The 15,198-nt window shown below is 42.1% G+C and overlaps 2 protein-coding genes across 4 annotated transcripts in view; one reads left to right on the top strand and one right to left on the bottom strand.

The window, feature by feature from the left end:
* Positions 1–3,149, bottom strand: part of BST1 (bone marrow stromal cell antigen 1) — a 29,792-nt gene extending 26,643 nt beyond the window's left edge. For all 3 annotated transcript variants that reach the window (XM_061379659.1, XM_061379660.1, XM_061379661.1), the window contains exon 1: positions 2,932–3,149. In XM_061379659.1, coding sequence (XP_061235643.1) covers positions 2,932–3,101 — 170 coding nt within the window. In that variant the 5' untranslated portion in view covers positions 3,102–3,149. The remainder of the gene's footprint in view (positions 1–2,931) is intronic.
* A 5,599-nt stretch (positions 3,150–8,748) lies between these two features.
* FBXL5 (F-box and leucine rich repeat protein 5) overlaps positions 8,749–15,198 on the top strand; it is a 36,047-nt gene continuing 29,597 nt past the window's right edge. Inside the window, exon 1 of the mRNA XM_061379836.1 lies at positions 8,749–8,915. Coding sequence (XP_061235820.1) covers positions 8,790–8,915 — 126 coding nt within the window. The 5' untranslated portion in view covers positions 8,749–8,789. The remainder of the gene's footprint in view (positions 8,916–15,198) is intronic.

Here is a 15,198-nt window from a genome sequence, read left to right as displayed (position 1 = left end):
TGCAGAACAGAATAATGTATATCAAGAGCATACAGCATCCTAATGTGAACAGCTGTAATTGCAAAGCTCTAGCTTGAACAACAGTAGTCCTGGTAAGTAAACCAAACATTACCATTACATGTTTTGCTCATTTAATGTCATCCATAGCAGCAGGGTTTCTGCTAGGCTACACCTTGTGACATCCTTTAAGGAGCTGTTTTGTGATGTTAAATGTCACAGAAACTTTAAAGGACCCCTTGTGATGAGCTAACCAGCTCCCAAGCAGGAAACAGATCACAGACTCTCTTGCAGTTATCCCTAGTCATGCTTCCAACAGCTATACAAAAAATTCCAAAATATCATAAGCAAATGTGGGATCTTGATCTGATCTTCAGTGATGCAACATGGCCTTGTTCAGTAGTTCCAATGTTTAAATGGATTTACTTGATAAAAGGATTTGCACCCTATTTCAAGGTGTTAAACTTTAGCTTCTGATAATTGTGTATGTCTCATTCTGCTAAAGAGCTGTCTACTGTAAGCACTCCTTATTCATGGCAGTACTTGTCAATTATGATCAACTGAACTGTTAACACCTTTCCTGACAGCTGAATCCATCAGTAATTTTTTTGGTTAATTCACATATTGCATGTTTTTTTTTCTTCATGTCTTCTCATCCAGGTTTGAACAGCTTGTACACCAAAAGGATTATTCTGCTCCATTACTCAAAATTTCTTAGCTGGCAAAAACACTTTTTGAAATTACAGGGTGGGGAAGGACTGTAGTTCAGACAATACCTTCCAATCTTAATAGACGTTAATAAGTCTTATTAGATTTATTTCATACTAGTCAGTCAAAAAAAAATGTTTTCAGAACTTCCATTATATACTGCAAATAAAGAAATATGGGGAAACACTGCAGGAACATTTGTGTTACATAGCATGCTCCTATAAGAAATCAGATTTTCATTCAAATCCCTCACTTCTACATGACATTCCACATTTTGGAAAACGCCTCTCTTAATTGCCATTTTTCATGTTCTAAGATAAGGAAAAGTTTTTCTTATCTTCTATAGACACCTTTATGTTCTAATTATGCTGCAGTGTAAAGGCATGCCATGCTAGCTTCTCTTCTGTTAGCAAAGTAGTTTTAAAAAATTATTCTATTTGCCCATAAATTCAGAAGCAAAACCTACCCAGGTGGCTATTCCTCTATAAAAGCTAGCCTGGGGGCAATTAAGAAAGAAACAATGAATAAAAAGGGTTACAAATAATTAGAGTATCTGTTTTGCACTTGTGCAATAAGAAATTTCCATTCTGTTTAGATTACACTGTTTGCTTATAGACCTAAGGGAAAGAGAAAAGAACACACCATATGAAATTAATTGTGCAGCTCTTCTTTTTATAATGGTATTTGGGCCTTATTTCAGGAAAGCAGTGCTAATGTCCAGCCTGGCTTCAGGCTATTCTGAAAAAAGGAATACTTTGATAAATGTGTTCAGACTTCTCAATTTTAAAGTTACATTGTGAAAATGTCACAGGAATTAATTAGACCACAAAACAGTCATAAACATAAGACATATAGAAATACTTTCTAAGAACACTTCATTTACATTTCTAAAAGCCAAAATCAGTTAATGATAAAGTTAACATTTCCAGAATAACAATTCCTATGTTGCTTTTTAACGTATTTGTATTATTAGTCATGTCCTGCTTCACATATAAATGAAGTGACACCTGTTAACTCCAACAAGAACTCTACCTAAAGCCTGCTGCAGACCAGACTTCATATACTTACACAACTATTAACTGACTTAGGTTTTCATAGTTGATATCATATATTATATTGTAGGTATGTGGAACACTATAGTTAAATTTTACTGGCACCTTCCACAGTAATGTGTTTATAAAATTGCCTGACTGGAATTCTTCAACTGAAACTTTAGTACCATTTTATTTGCATTAGGATGCTTTCTTCTTCTTTCACGGGGAACCGAACCAAAATTCTTCTGATAAGTGTTATTAGCAAGAAACATCAGTTTGCCTTTGTAAAAAGCCATTAACTCGTTTTCAGTCCCGTATCTTCCTCTTTTACAGCAGGAACTGAAAATGGGAGGTTGGCGGAAGGAGGTGATATTTGCTGATATTATGCAACATAATCTAATCCTGTTTATGACCATGCTTGAGTGCTGCAGACTCACCCAGGCCACCTCTGCAAATACCTCTTCAAACTAGCAGGAAAGAATTAAGCTACAGAAAAAAGAACTGAACTCCAGGAGACCGTCCTTATTAATATCTTCCTTTTTACCAAAGCCCAAACAATGTTATGGAAAGAAAAAGTGGTCATTTTAGCAAAGTGTGTCACTTATCTCCAGTTAGAATCATAGAATAGTTAAGGTTGGAAAGGACCTTAAGACGATCTAGTTCCAAGCCCCTGCCATGGGCTCCCAACCTCCCACTAACACAGTTCTGTGTAATTAACACAGATAATGAAAGTTCATGGGTAATCATACTTCACAGTTGGTTACTACTTGATTTTTGAGGTGGATGAAGTAAATAACCTTTTTCAGTACCATAGGATAGCTATAAAACGTGGTGTTTCCTTCTTACGTGACCTGACTGACATACAAGGCATGCAAAGTAAAGCTGGTCTTCCCAGGAGCACTGTCAGCTTTGGTACTTAAGAAATACAGTCCCCACCATTTCTGTATCTTCTCCTTACAGAACACTGTGGCACTAGGGGGAAATGTGAAATAAAAAAATTGAAGGACTAAAAATCTTGTTTTAATTACATTACTTTTATTAATATGACGTCTGTCAAAGTTAATTTTTTGTTTCCAGACAGCTACATTCATGTTGGCTTCAACAGGATCACTTTCATGGCTAAAAGTGAAGCATGAGGCTTCTGATTAACAACCAGAACATAAAAAATAATACAGAAATAAGCAAAACTTACCCCACAGCAGGATTCACAATCCTAATATAGTCATAGCATCTTCCAATGACAATATTTTCCAGGTTTTGTGTTGTACCTTCACCTTTCCATTTCCCTCCCTGCACTTCTGAGAAGCTGCTCATAAACAGAACAGAGACAACTAAGAGAGGCAAAAAAAGGTTCTTCATCATGAATTCCTGAGAAAAACAAGTTCTTTTACCAAAAAAAAAAAAAAAAAAGAAAAAGAAAGAAATAAGAAAGAGTGTTAAATGATACGATTTACATGGAAACCTGCAGGCTTAACATTTAACATTTTCAATATTGGCTATAGTTCTTTACGCAGAAGACGAACTTAGACGGAAATCTGAACCTTGCTGGGACTGTAATATAACAATTTCCTGGAACGATTACAGCACAGGGATACATCACTTCCTCAAATCTAACTGTTCCCCACTCAAAAAAACGAGACTTTTAAGGTTATGATATTGCCATCTGCTGATAACTGAGAAGAATTACAGTTTATTTCAGTAAATGACGAAAAACCTCTTACCACTTCAGTACTTAAGATAAGTTTGCTCAGTATTCATTGCCATGTTACACCTTCCTCAAACCTCGCAAGTGTGTGAAAGCAACATTTTAAAACAGTCTATTTTCATTTCAGAGGAGCTATATTTTTTACTTTTAATTCATATATTTCTCTAATTGTTGAAAAAATGCTGAAATATGTATCAAGAACAAGAAGTAAGAAATATGCAGATAAAGCAATGATTGCATAAATACTCAAATTCTCAGGTGATCTTCTGTCACACAGCAGGGGTAACATTTGTCAGCTCATTTTCCACCTTTCCCCTGGATACTGATAGCAACATTTTAGCGTGATGAGTTTTAAAGTCTTCATGAACCAAACCACCTTGCAGGCAGGTTCTAAACCATAATGAGAACCAAAAGGGTTGCCATACTTCCTGTGCACTGAAGAAATCTCTTCAACTTCTAGGGTTACTGTTATCCTCCCTCCAGCTTCTTTTTCCTAAGTGCCTTGCTAAATCATCAAATAGCATCAGTTAATCTAATCTTCTGTGTAAATAGTCTGTGCAAATACAGTCACACTACTTTTCTCCCCTTGAGAAAAAAATGAAGTATTTTTTCAACCTTAATTTGTCCATGGACTCACACTTCTGAGGAACATGCTGGTTCCTTTGCTCTTTCTATTAAACGGCCTCCACACCTCTGTGAATATCTACATCTTTATTATTTATGTACTTAATTCATAGAGTGTCATGCTTACATTGAAACATTGGCACTCAGCTGATGGATTCTGCCAAAGGCAAAATCTTGCTCATCACTGAGTAAATAGGTGATGACAGATTTCTCCCATAAACGTGTTATAAAGATATCACCTGGGTCAGAGCAATCCCAGGCACAGCTACAGGTTGGGCAGAGAAGAGATTCAGAGCAGCCCTCCAGAGAAGGACTTGGGGGTGCTGGTCGATGAGAAAATGAACATGAGCTGGCAGTGTGCACTTGCAGCCCAGAAAGCCAACCGTATCCTGGGCTGCATCAAAAGGAGTGTGACCAGCAGGTCAAAGGAGGTGATCCTGCCCCTCTGCTCTGCTCTCAGGAGACCTCACTTGGAGCATTGTGTGCAGTTCTGGTGTCCTCAACATAAAAAGGACATGGAAATGTTGGAACAAGTCCACAGGAGGGCCATGAGGATGATCAGGGGACTGGAGCACCTCCTGTATGAAGATCGGCTGAGAAAGTTGGGGCTGTTCAGCCTGGAGAAGGGAAGGCTGTGTGGAGACCTCATAGCAGCCTTCCAGTATCTGAAGGGGGCCTACAGGGATGCTAGGGAGGGACTCTTCATTAGGGACTGTAGTGATAGGACAAGGGGGACTGTAGTGATAGGACTTAAACAGGGGAAGTTTAGATTGGATATAAGGAGGAAGTTCTTTACTGTAAGGGTGGTGAGGCACTGGAATGGGTTGCCCAGGGAGGTTGTGAATGCTCCATCCCTGGCGGTGTTCAAGGCTAGGCTGGACAGAGCCTTAGGGGACATGATTTAGTGTGAGGTGTCCCTGCCTATAGCAGGGGGTTGGAACTGGATGATCTTAAGGTCCTTTCCAACTCAACAGCTGGGATCCTCATCTCATCCTATTGAGCTCCCTTTCCTCAGTGGCCACTTCTAGAAACAGAGCATCAGTCCAGAAGAGCCTCTGATTTGACTCAGCCCAGCCATTTTTAATATATGTTCTTAGTTTTGATTCAAATTCTTCATATGATGGCTAAACTAACACACCTCCAGGGAAATTGTGCACTGGTTTGATAGCCTTGAGTGTCAATCCTTCAATCTGTCTTGAACTTGTCTACCTTTAGCTTCCAGTCACTGGATCATGTGATGTCTTTAATGAACTACCCTGAGAAATCTTCTGTCCTTGTAACGCCTTGTAGAAAGGGACCAAGCCTCCCTTTAAACTTGTCCATGAAAATGTCAGTAATTGAATCCCATTATCAGCCAATTTGCCTTACTGTACTGTACTTCACTGCCACAGACTGGCTGTTCCATCTTGTCTCCCAAGCTCTGGCAGTTCATGTTGGATGCAGACAGCTTCCCCTCACTCTTAGAAGATGTTATTGCCCATGAAGGAGAGTCAGCAAAATCAGCAGCATATCTGCTCGAGAAATATTCTAGATCAAAAACTGAAAATTAACTCAAATGATCATGAAATTTGGCATATGTTTATCTTTTGCACCCCTGGAGGCTGAGGAACGGACATGTTCTCTCTTGTTATTTCTATCAGATGGGAGTGGTAACTTCCAGCAGAGGAAGGTGCAACGGGAGGGAACGTTAACCTTCTATTAGTACTCAGGCATGAACTGCTGGCAGAATAACCCTAATTATGCATGACTTCATGCTTTTGGCCTGGAAATAAGATCTTGGAACTGCTCATAATGAAAAGCTCCTGTAAGCTAAGAACCTCAGCAAACATTATTTCTGGCGGGCTTGTGTCTTTTGTACGTAATTCTACTTACAGCAGTAACCTAAGGCCCCAGCCGCTCCTTAGTATGCTATGATACACTCTCTGTGCGAGAAGTGCACAAGCCCAAAGTCAGAGCTGTGCTTATTAGCCAAGCAGTAGATAGAACCACCTGGCCAGCTGCGCAAGATCTCTGCTTTGCCTTTTTCTTCTCTCATGTTGTCAGGGTCCGACTGGGGGAAACCCCACGGCTGGACCCTCTTTCAGTTCATGATCCCAAGAGTGAAATGAAGATGCAAATGAGGTCAAGTACCATAATCGATTAGTTGGTTTATTACAAAAAGGCAGTTATTATACAAAAGGGAAAATTGTAATAAAGGGGATAGCGATAGGACAGACTGGAAAAAAGGTAGAAAATGAAGCAAGGATTTGGGGTGCAGAGAGAGAGAGATAGTCACCACCATTGATCCAGAAGTGTTCTGAGGATCCACTGTCATCGTCGGTGGTGGTGGGAGTTCTTCAGGGTTCATAGTTGGACCACAGCGTCCCCCAAGAGTCTGTGGGAGGTGGGTGTCCTCGTGGAGGTGCTCTTCTGGAGCTCCCTTGAAGGTACTCTGTGAAGTGTCTCTTGGAGTTGCCCTCATGCAATGTCTCATGGAAGGTGTCCCTCGGGGTCCATAGTAGTTTTCGGTAGAGTGCTCTCACAGAGGTGTCCTTCTGGAGTCATCCTCATGGCAATGGCTCCCTGGCAATGTGCCTCTCCACGATTACCTTTTCCCTCTTTTATAATGAGTTGGGGGGAGTACCTCTGTTCTTCATGTCACGTATTACTCATTCCTGGTGGACCAGTTTCCCTGGTCTTGCAGCCAGCTCTTCAACGGCACCTGTCTGCACACACACATGTGTCTGCAGCAATTCTTGGGAAAATGGGTAGCAATTCCTCACACCAGTGGTAGAGTTAATGGAAGTCTCAGCTCTTTCCCACTCATCCCTTAGGCAATGGATGGTGGAGTCCCAGTTCAGCTCCTCACACCCTTCTCCCAGGCAATGGATATTGGAGTCTTATCTCAACTCCTCCCACCCATCTCTGAGACAAAAAATAGGTGGATTTCCACCTCAGCTTCTCAGACCAATCTTTGAGACAATGGATAGTGGAATCTGGTTTCAGATCAGTCTCTCACACATGTGTAACTGCTTTTTTCCCCCAGAGTTTTACAAATTTAACCTTCCAAGATTCATACATATTTGCAGATATGATTTAAGTAGGCCAGCATGTTCAAAATCCTTTGAGGTGGAAAGGATGAATGGAAAAGGAAACACTCAATACCGTAATTGCTTAAGCCTCATTTCCTTAGATAAAGAGCTAAAAAGATTATTGTGCACAGTGTGATCTAGATAACCCTCATTGCATGGTCTCTCAATTCACTATCTACTACTTTTACCAGCAACAGTTTCACATTTTATACCTAGGCATCAGTTCATTGAGGAATACTGGAATAACAACATACGTGTGCCCTTGGTTGAAATACTTCAATCTGTTTACAGTTAATTGCTTACATCTATAGATTGGTGAGTTTTTAGTGTATTTAATATCTTCAATGTAGATTTTTTTACAGTAATAGCTTTTGGTCAGAAAGTCTGCTGCATTTATTATGTTTGTCAGTATGTTTTGGGGACACTTATACATTGCCATGCTGGTCAGCAGTTTTACTACACATTGCATTGTTGGCTGACAGCTATATTTTTTTTCCAAACTGGGTGTAATCTCAATTCTGCTAAGTGTTCCTGCTGGTTTAGAATTGTCGCATGGGCAGATGAGTATCAAAGGTTGGTGTTCCTGCTTGTCTTAAGATGTTAAACACATTAAACTCGACTTATTTGGCACCAATGCAGCAAGAAGTTAGGTGCAGATTGCCTGCTGCAGTTCAGTTTGGGCCATGTATGTCTACAAAATGATTTGGGTTGGAAGGGACCTTAAAGATCATCCGGTTCCATGGGGAGGGCCACCTTCCACTAGACCAGGTTGCTCAAAGCCCCATCCAGCTTGGTGTTGAACACTGTCAGGGATGGGGCATTAAGATGCACCAGGTTGGATGTTAGGAAAAATTTCTTCACCGAGAGGGTAACCAGGTATTGGAACAGGCTGCCCAAAGAAGTGGTGGAATCAGTCTTGAAAGTGCTCAAAAAAGATGACAATGAGGCCCTTAGCAATGTGGTTTAGTGGTGACCTTGGCAGCGCTGCAGTAATGGTTGGACTTAATTATCTTAAAGATCTTTTCCAACCTAGGTGATTCAACAATCCACAGCTTTTCTGTGCAACCTACTCCAGGACCTCACCACCCTGACAGTGAAGAACTTGTTCCCTATTTCATCTTAAAGCCATTAGCCCTTGTCCTGTCACTACCCGCCCTTATAAGAAGCCCCTCTTCAGTTTTCTTTTAGGCCCCCTTTAGGTATTTCCCCACAAACACCACTTCCTATGTTCCTCTTTACCCCTCACGCACTCTCATCTCCAAGCTTGCTTAAACGAAACGAGTTGTCTTGACTTCCTGTGACGCCCAATACAATTTTTAACTCCTTCCCAAGGCAGAAAAGCTGTGCCTCTGAGGTGCCGGGTGACCCCGTGGGCCTCAAGGCCCCGTAGCAAGAGGCAGTGGCCCGAGAGCAATTCCCTCTGCTCTGATCAGCCACCCCCCCCTTCCCCGCATTAGCAGGGCTGGGCGATGCCCTCCACATACAGACACGGATCAGCCGCCCTGCCCTGAACCACTCCACCCCAAGCCCAACCCCGACGCTGAGGGACCGCCTCCAGCCCTCCACAGCCTGCGCTCCGAGGGAAGGGGTGGGGCCAAACGCGCATGCGCAGTGTGGCGGGCGGCTCTCGGCGGCGCATGCGCGGTGCGGATGTTAGCGCCGCCGTTAGCACCGCGGCTCTATGGGGAGAACATGGCTCCCTTCCCTGAGGAGGTGGATGTTTTCTCGGCTCCGCACTGGCGGATGAAGCAGCTCGTGGGGCTCTACTGCGACAAGGTAGCGATGGGGACGGCCTCTGCCCCGCGCCCCGGAGGCTGGAGGGAGGGTTTCGGTAGTGCGCAGCTGTCATCGCCCCGGCCCCGCCGGCAACTTCTCCTCAGCTCTGCGGCGGAGCTCCGGGTGCCCCGGCCCTTCCCGCCACGGGTAGCGGGGCTGCTGGTGCCGCCTTCTCCGACGCGCCCCGCTCGGCCCCTTCGCACTCGCGCTCCCGTCGTTTCTCGTACCCCAGCGGCTGCGCGCCGACCCCGGCAGGGTGTCCCGTTCTGCTCGGCGAGGACCACGCCTTCTCGGCGGGCCGCGGGGCACGGGGGCCGGCATCATCCCCCGGACTTGCAGCCCCGGGGCCGGCCGCGGCGCAGCAGCTGCCGCTGTGCTGAGGGGGGCGGCGTGGGGGCAGGTGGCGTGCTCGCCCGTTCTCGTTAGTTAACCAGTGCCAGGCACCGGTGCTGTGCTTAGTACTCGCTAGCGGTCTGCAAGCCGCTGTGCTCGCGTTTATATGCGCAGCGATTAATTGACGAGTAGCTTAAAGGTACCTTAGGTAGGGTTTTTCACTTTAATTATATGTAACCTTACTCGTGGACAAAAGTTATTTTTTATTCTTGCATCAGGGTATTTAGTAGTTTGCATCAGGTTATTTAGTAGTTTGCCTGAAAGGCAAACTTTGCTTCAGCAGCTTTGAGTGGAATGGAAGGGTTTCGGGAAAACACTTCAGAGCCGGTACTTGTACTGAAAGTAGTAGTGCCTCCCATTTCTGGGCATAAATGGCTGTTTGAACAACCAGATTGGCTAGCAGACATGTAAAAGAAGGGTGAAGTTACATGAGAGATAGTATGATAGCTTACTGCTGCCAGGAGGATGGGGAGTTCACGCTTCCTTCCCCTGTTTTCCCCATGCCACCATGTACTGCTCTGAGGCCCATCAGCTCCCTTCGTATAAGCCTGTTCAGTTTACTGATAGGGTAAAGAAAATGCGAGTTGTTTTTTGCTGGGTTAGCTAACTGAACAGGCTGGGCAGAGGGGCTGGGAGGGGAGAAGGTGAGAACTTATGTAATTTCGCTGTGCTTTCTATCTGAGTACATTTGCAGTTTATATTTAATTTCTGGTGGCATGAAAACTTGTGATACCTTAACAGAGTGGATTTTACATGAAGGGAAACAAACGCCTTCGACTCTGCCTCCTGACCCCCAGCAGTAGTATTAGCATGTTGCTGACAGCAGCTAAACAGGTTTTGTTTGAATCTCCAGATACAGTAGTCATTAGGTTTTGTTCCTAGGGAGGCATTTCTGTCACTTTTAAGCCTCCTATGAAGTTCTGACCAAATTTACCATGACTTGATAAAAGTAAAACTGCTCTGGCAGGAATGATTCTTTTTCCTAAATGTATGCAAATTTGATTAAAGCTGTGTGGTTTGCAATAAGTGTTATATTTCATTTTCTAAAAGTTTTCATACAGGGGTTTGCTTGCTTCTTTTTCTTTTTTTTTTCTTTTCTTTTTGAGGCATGAATGAATGAATGCTTCAGAAAGTGCTAATCTTGCACCCTATAACCCTGTTTCAGAACTTGGAGACTGTGCCTGGCCTGTGACCTTTGTATTAGAGTAATGCTAGCTTTGCATCAGAAAAACCTCTAAACTGTTTGTCTTTCCTTCTTGTGTGATTGAGATGTAATTAGATAAGACTAGTTCTGCTTACACAGCAATTATAATCTCTAACGCCATTCTCTTTATAAATTTAGTTCGTCCTTGAGGGGTCTTTAATTTTGTGAGTTACATGTTAGCTGCGGTTTTTCACGTTCCCTGTACGCTGCAATAGCTGTCTGTTAGCGGCTGAATTTATAAAATTTCACCAAATATTAGTGAGGGTGACGGGTGCATTCATGCTTTGCTTTCCAGGGGAACAGCTATAATGTTATTGGTGGGTTAAGTATGTAGGTACTTAAATAATCCTTTAGGACAGTGAGAGACACCGTTTATTTTGTTTTCCCAGGACTTGCTGGGAGATAGAACAGTGAATCAGAGGTTTGATGTTTGGTGCATTAGGAAAGTTATTTGCATTTTTAACTGTTGCTAGCAGAGATCTTACTGTATGCTTGCTGCATTTGTAAGTGGCATTTTTGCCTGTGTTGTACATGGTTCCCTGGACTTGGATAATAACTAGAATTCTGTTCAGTAAGAAAACCCACAATGCTATCAAATCTGTTGCCTACTCTTAAGTATATTAAGTCCTCTGAGATTGTACCCCCCTGTAGGTGGTGGGGTGCTACAGCAGGCAGTCTTTATAGTTGAAATGCTTTTCCTAATGCCTGATGTCATCTTTGCTACAAATAGAGCAGATTCTGTTTTCCTGTCTCCAGTGAACTGCTCTTCATCTTCAGACAGATCTTGTGCCGACTGGCAGATTGTAGCTGTATTCTCAGTTTTAGTTACCTGTCTTCTGGCTTGAGCAAACTGATTCATTCTGCTTCATCACATAGGTCGGGCTTGTTGTATCTCAGTGTACTTGTTGCTTTTGTGAGGACAAAGCTGCTGTTCTGTAACAATTTAAGCTATCTGACCACCGCTGTTATGACTGCGTGGCTTTCTTGCTCCCATCAGCACTTGAAGTGACTCACAAAGACTCACAAAAGCTGGCAAAACCCATTTCCACCCCCTCACGCTCCCCCTCCTCTTCCCCCAAGCATGGTGGTTTTTCTGCTGATGTAGTGCTGCCAGAAAGAGCTGGTCAGTTGTGCACTGAAGCCAGTGTGAGGCAGAGGGTGGGACTGTGGCAGCCAGCAAATAGATTGGCTTAAGCTACTGTGAAACCTCAGTCTAATTATGTTTGTGTTTGCCTGAAATCTGTTGTGCAAAACGAGAAACTGCTGGTGTTGAGTAGAGCAGATGTGTTTTGGATGTGTTATTTGTGTTATTCTGCAGTCTTTTTTTTTTTAACAGCAGAATGCTCTCCTTGTGCTTCTCTATAATCCATTGCTTCTCTGAGGACTGATTATCAGATTTCCTTTCATATTTGTCATCTGTCGTCTATCCTGTGTGTAGAAGCATGCACTTCTCCAAGTCAGCATGTCGATGTCCAGTAGAGACTGTTTCTGTTGTCACGTTATGGTCTTGTATAGCACTTGTATATTACCAGCTTTCCTGCTTTCCAGCTGTGGCTGAAATTGCCGTATCTGTCATGAGACAGATTTCAACTGATCATGTGTTGAAAATGCCATTGTGGTTTGGCCAGAAACAGTGGTAGCTATGGGTTGAGAGGACCATTTGCAAGTGCTTGAGCCACCTTGTGATTTCCTGTGGACTGTATTAGTTTGCTGTAAGGCAAAACAGTATCAAAAACCTTTGAGAAAGCATGATCTCTAACATAAATCATCTTCCTCTTAAGTAGTTCAGTTACCAAAAGGAAATCGGATTCTTTCTTCTAAACAAATCTGTACTGGCTGATAGTTACTTCATTAGCTACAAGATCAGGGCTAAAGGAGCAGACACTGGTCTAGACACGCACTGAGATTAAGTTTTGGCTGGGCCTTCCCCAGAGACAAGGCAGTTGGTATTGCTCCATGGGATTTCAAACTTCCTACTGTTTTGTGGAGTTACTGAAGCTGAAGAATGTATTTTCAAATCTGGGATTGCCCAGCAAATTCAGGCTGCTTTAGGAAAATGAATAAGAGAAATAATTACGCTTTGAATGCTGTAGTGCAAGTTATTGGTGATTGTTCTCATGGGTTTTTGTCTGCTTCTCAAAAGTAGGGAGAGACTTGATACTGTGACTGGGTGGATCTATCAACTGGCTGCTGCTGGAAGGGTTAATTGTTGTTTATATCATCTGTGCTTGTCTGGCCCCTTGATGAGCAGCTACTTCATAGGGTGCACTGAACCGAAAGGTGATTCAGTAAACCCGGCTCACTAAGAGGTCAAACAAGCTCCAGAACCAGGTTGAGTATTGTAGGAGGAAAAAGGGCTGTTGCCCAAATAAATGGCAGCTTGAATAGCTCAGCTTTATTGTGAAACCTTTGGGTGTTTGAACAAAAACAGCTAAGGTCCTCCCCCTGTTTGCCTGACTTAAGTCTTCTGTGATCTTGCCTTTCTGCAGAAGATCTTTGCAGTTATTTTTCATGGTTCAATAATTGCTTTGGCTAGTTATTCCAGGAAATTCAGATCAATTTTTTCATGTTCTGCTGACTCGAATGCATTCAACTTGTATAAATATTTAACAAGTATTTTTCTTTTCTAGTCTGTACTTCTGACTCCTTATTAAAAATTGCCATAAATATTTTTCTAATTAATTTCCTCATGAATACTTGAGCAAAGACATTTAATTTTGCTGTTGTCATCTCTGCCTTTCCTGTTAAATAGTTGATTTAAAGTATCCCTTTTCTTTTACACATGTATATATCTTGGGTTTTTTTTTCTGTTTTTCTGTGTCTTCCTTTGAAATCTAAATGCTCTTGTGTACTACTTGCCTGCAATGAAAACTTAATTTTTGTAAGATTCTTTTCAAAACTTCTGTATAGCTAAGAAGTGCCTCTCAAAGGTTTCTTTTGATAACTTGCATTTCTCTTTAACCTTTATGTCTATTTCAGTATTGTCATTCAGTTGTTTCTTTTCCTTGCAAGCTTTGGCCTCTACTGAAGAGAATGACTTGTTTTCATGTGTTAAATTTGTGATGTTAGAGTAAGGATATTGCAGATGAACTATTTTAGGATTGAAAAATACTCCTGTATTAAGTTGAACTGAGCAGAGAATTCTATGGCGATGTTATGATTATACTTTTTTTTGTGGCAGCAAGAGTGACTGAAATCTGAAAAATCAGACAAGTTATCAACATTCTGAATTCATATTTCCGAATCAAGTATTTTTCACTTGGTGTCCTTGAGAACAGAATCTGGTCCATGAAGACAAGTCTCTTTCTGTTTCTAATCAACAAATGTTGGTAAAGCTTTCATTTTACTTCTGTGAAATCCCTTCTCAGTATTTCGGTACACTGCCATTCATATTCCACTGCTGCTTCAAACATGTGTGTGTTGACTTAGAAATGCATAGTGTTTGGTTATTACCAATTAGCATTCTGTAGCATTGAGCACTTGCCTTCACCTGCGTTCAGAATGAATAAAGACTACTGTTACTAAGTTTGCAAATGATGGGCTACACTATCACTGCAGGCAGAAGATGGGAGGGAATTCCTTCCGCCTCATTAGCATCCAGAGGTAGGTGAGCAATTTGTTGTCTGTTCCTCTTGACTATTTCAGCAGAGATTCTACCAGGAAACTTTCCATCTTAGCTTCTGAATGCTGAATAGTTCAGTAACTTGTTGCTGTACCTATTGGGAAATGACAGCTGTGAATTGATTATTTTTTTTTTTCATGCAGACGAATATGTTGAAGGTGAATCTGAAAGTGACAATGTGCTTCAAATATCTACTTTTTAAAGCAAATGCATTTGAAGTGCCAAAGGAGATGTGAAGTGTGGGTCAGCAGTGGTAAAACATGTTTGGAGTTTAAGTGAAGCTCCTGTGAAGCTCTTCAGACTTGCTTAGCGGTTTGAATCCTTATTTTGAGGACACATCTAGTTCTTGTTGCCACCTCAAACTAACCATTTATTTATTTGGGTATTTTTCTAATAAAACACCTATTTTTTTTCTTACCTCTCAGATGCTTTGCCCTTCTGTTTCTCTTTTTTACCTTCATAAGAAAAATCTGAGGGTATTCTCATCTGCCTGATACAGTTGTAAGGTTTTTTTTCCAGGTAATTCCTTAGCACCCTTTTTTGCCCTCAAATTGTAGGAAAAGTTTTCTGTTCACTCTTCACATGTTGCTCTATATTTTCCATCTCTTCCAGCCTGCTCCTCTGGAAAGCAGTGATAATGTGCCTTTGCCTTTTCTCTGCTTTGGGCAACAATGTGTTCTTTCCTACTTTGTGGCACAAAAGAAAAAGGAGGAGGGAAACTGATGCCATCTAAAAAAGCCAGAGACTGTAGTTGGTATCAGTTTGTACAGGTTTTATGCAGCTATCCTAGCATATGCTTTAGCTGATTAAACAGTGTGAGTTGTAATTCTTGAGATACTTAGCTTTTTGTTTTTGCAGTTAGTGCCCAAGATGGATTAAGCTGGAGTGATTTGTTTTCAAGTGCCCACCTTTTATTGTGTTGGAAAATTGCAGTCACTGGTGCAGAGGGGCAAAGAATTTTGCTATGTTTGTAGTTTGTGAGGTACTGCACTGGGAAAATGGAGAGGAGCCTTGAGGCTGCTATTTTGTTCTTGGTACTTTAGATATGTCCTGATGGAAGGCCA

The sequence above is a fragment of the Neopsephotus bourkii genome, unplaced genomic scaffold (assembly GCF_033783945.1).
Source record: "Neopsephotus bourkii isolate Nb327-2 ecotype Australia unplaced genomic scaffold, CSIRO-AGI_Nbou_v1 NB_1780, whole genome shotgun sequence".
Taxonomy (NCBI): Eukaryota; Metazoa; Chordata; class Aves; order Psittaciformes; family Psittacidae; genus Neopsephotus; species Neopsephotus bourkii.
This window is presented reverse-complemented; position numbering and strand designations above follow the sequence as displayed.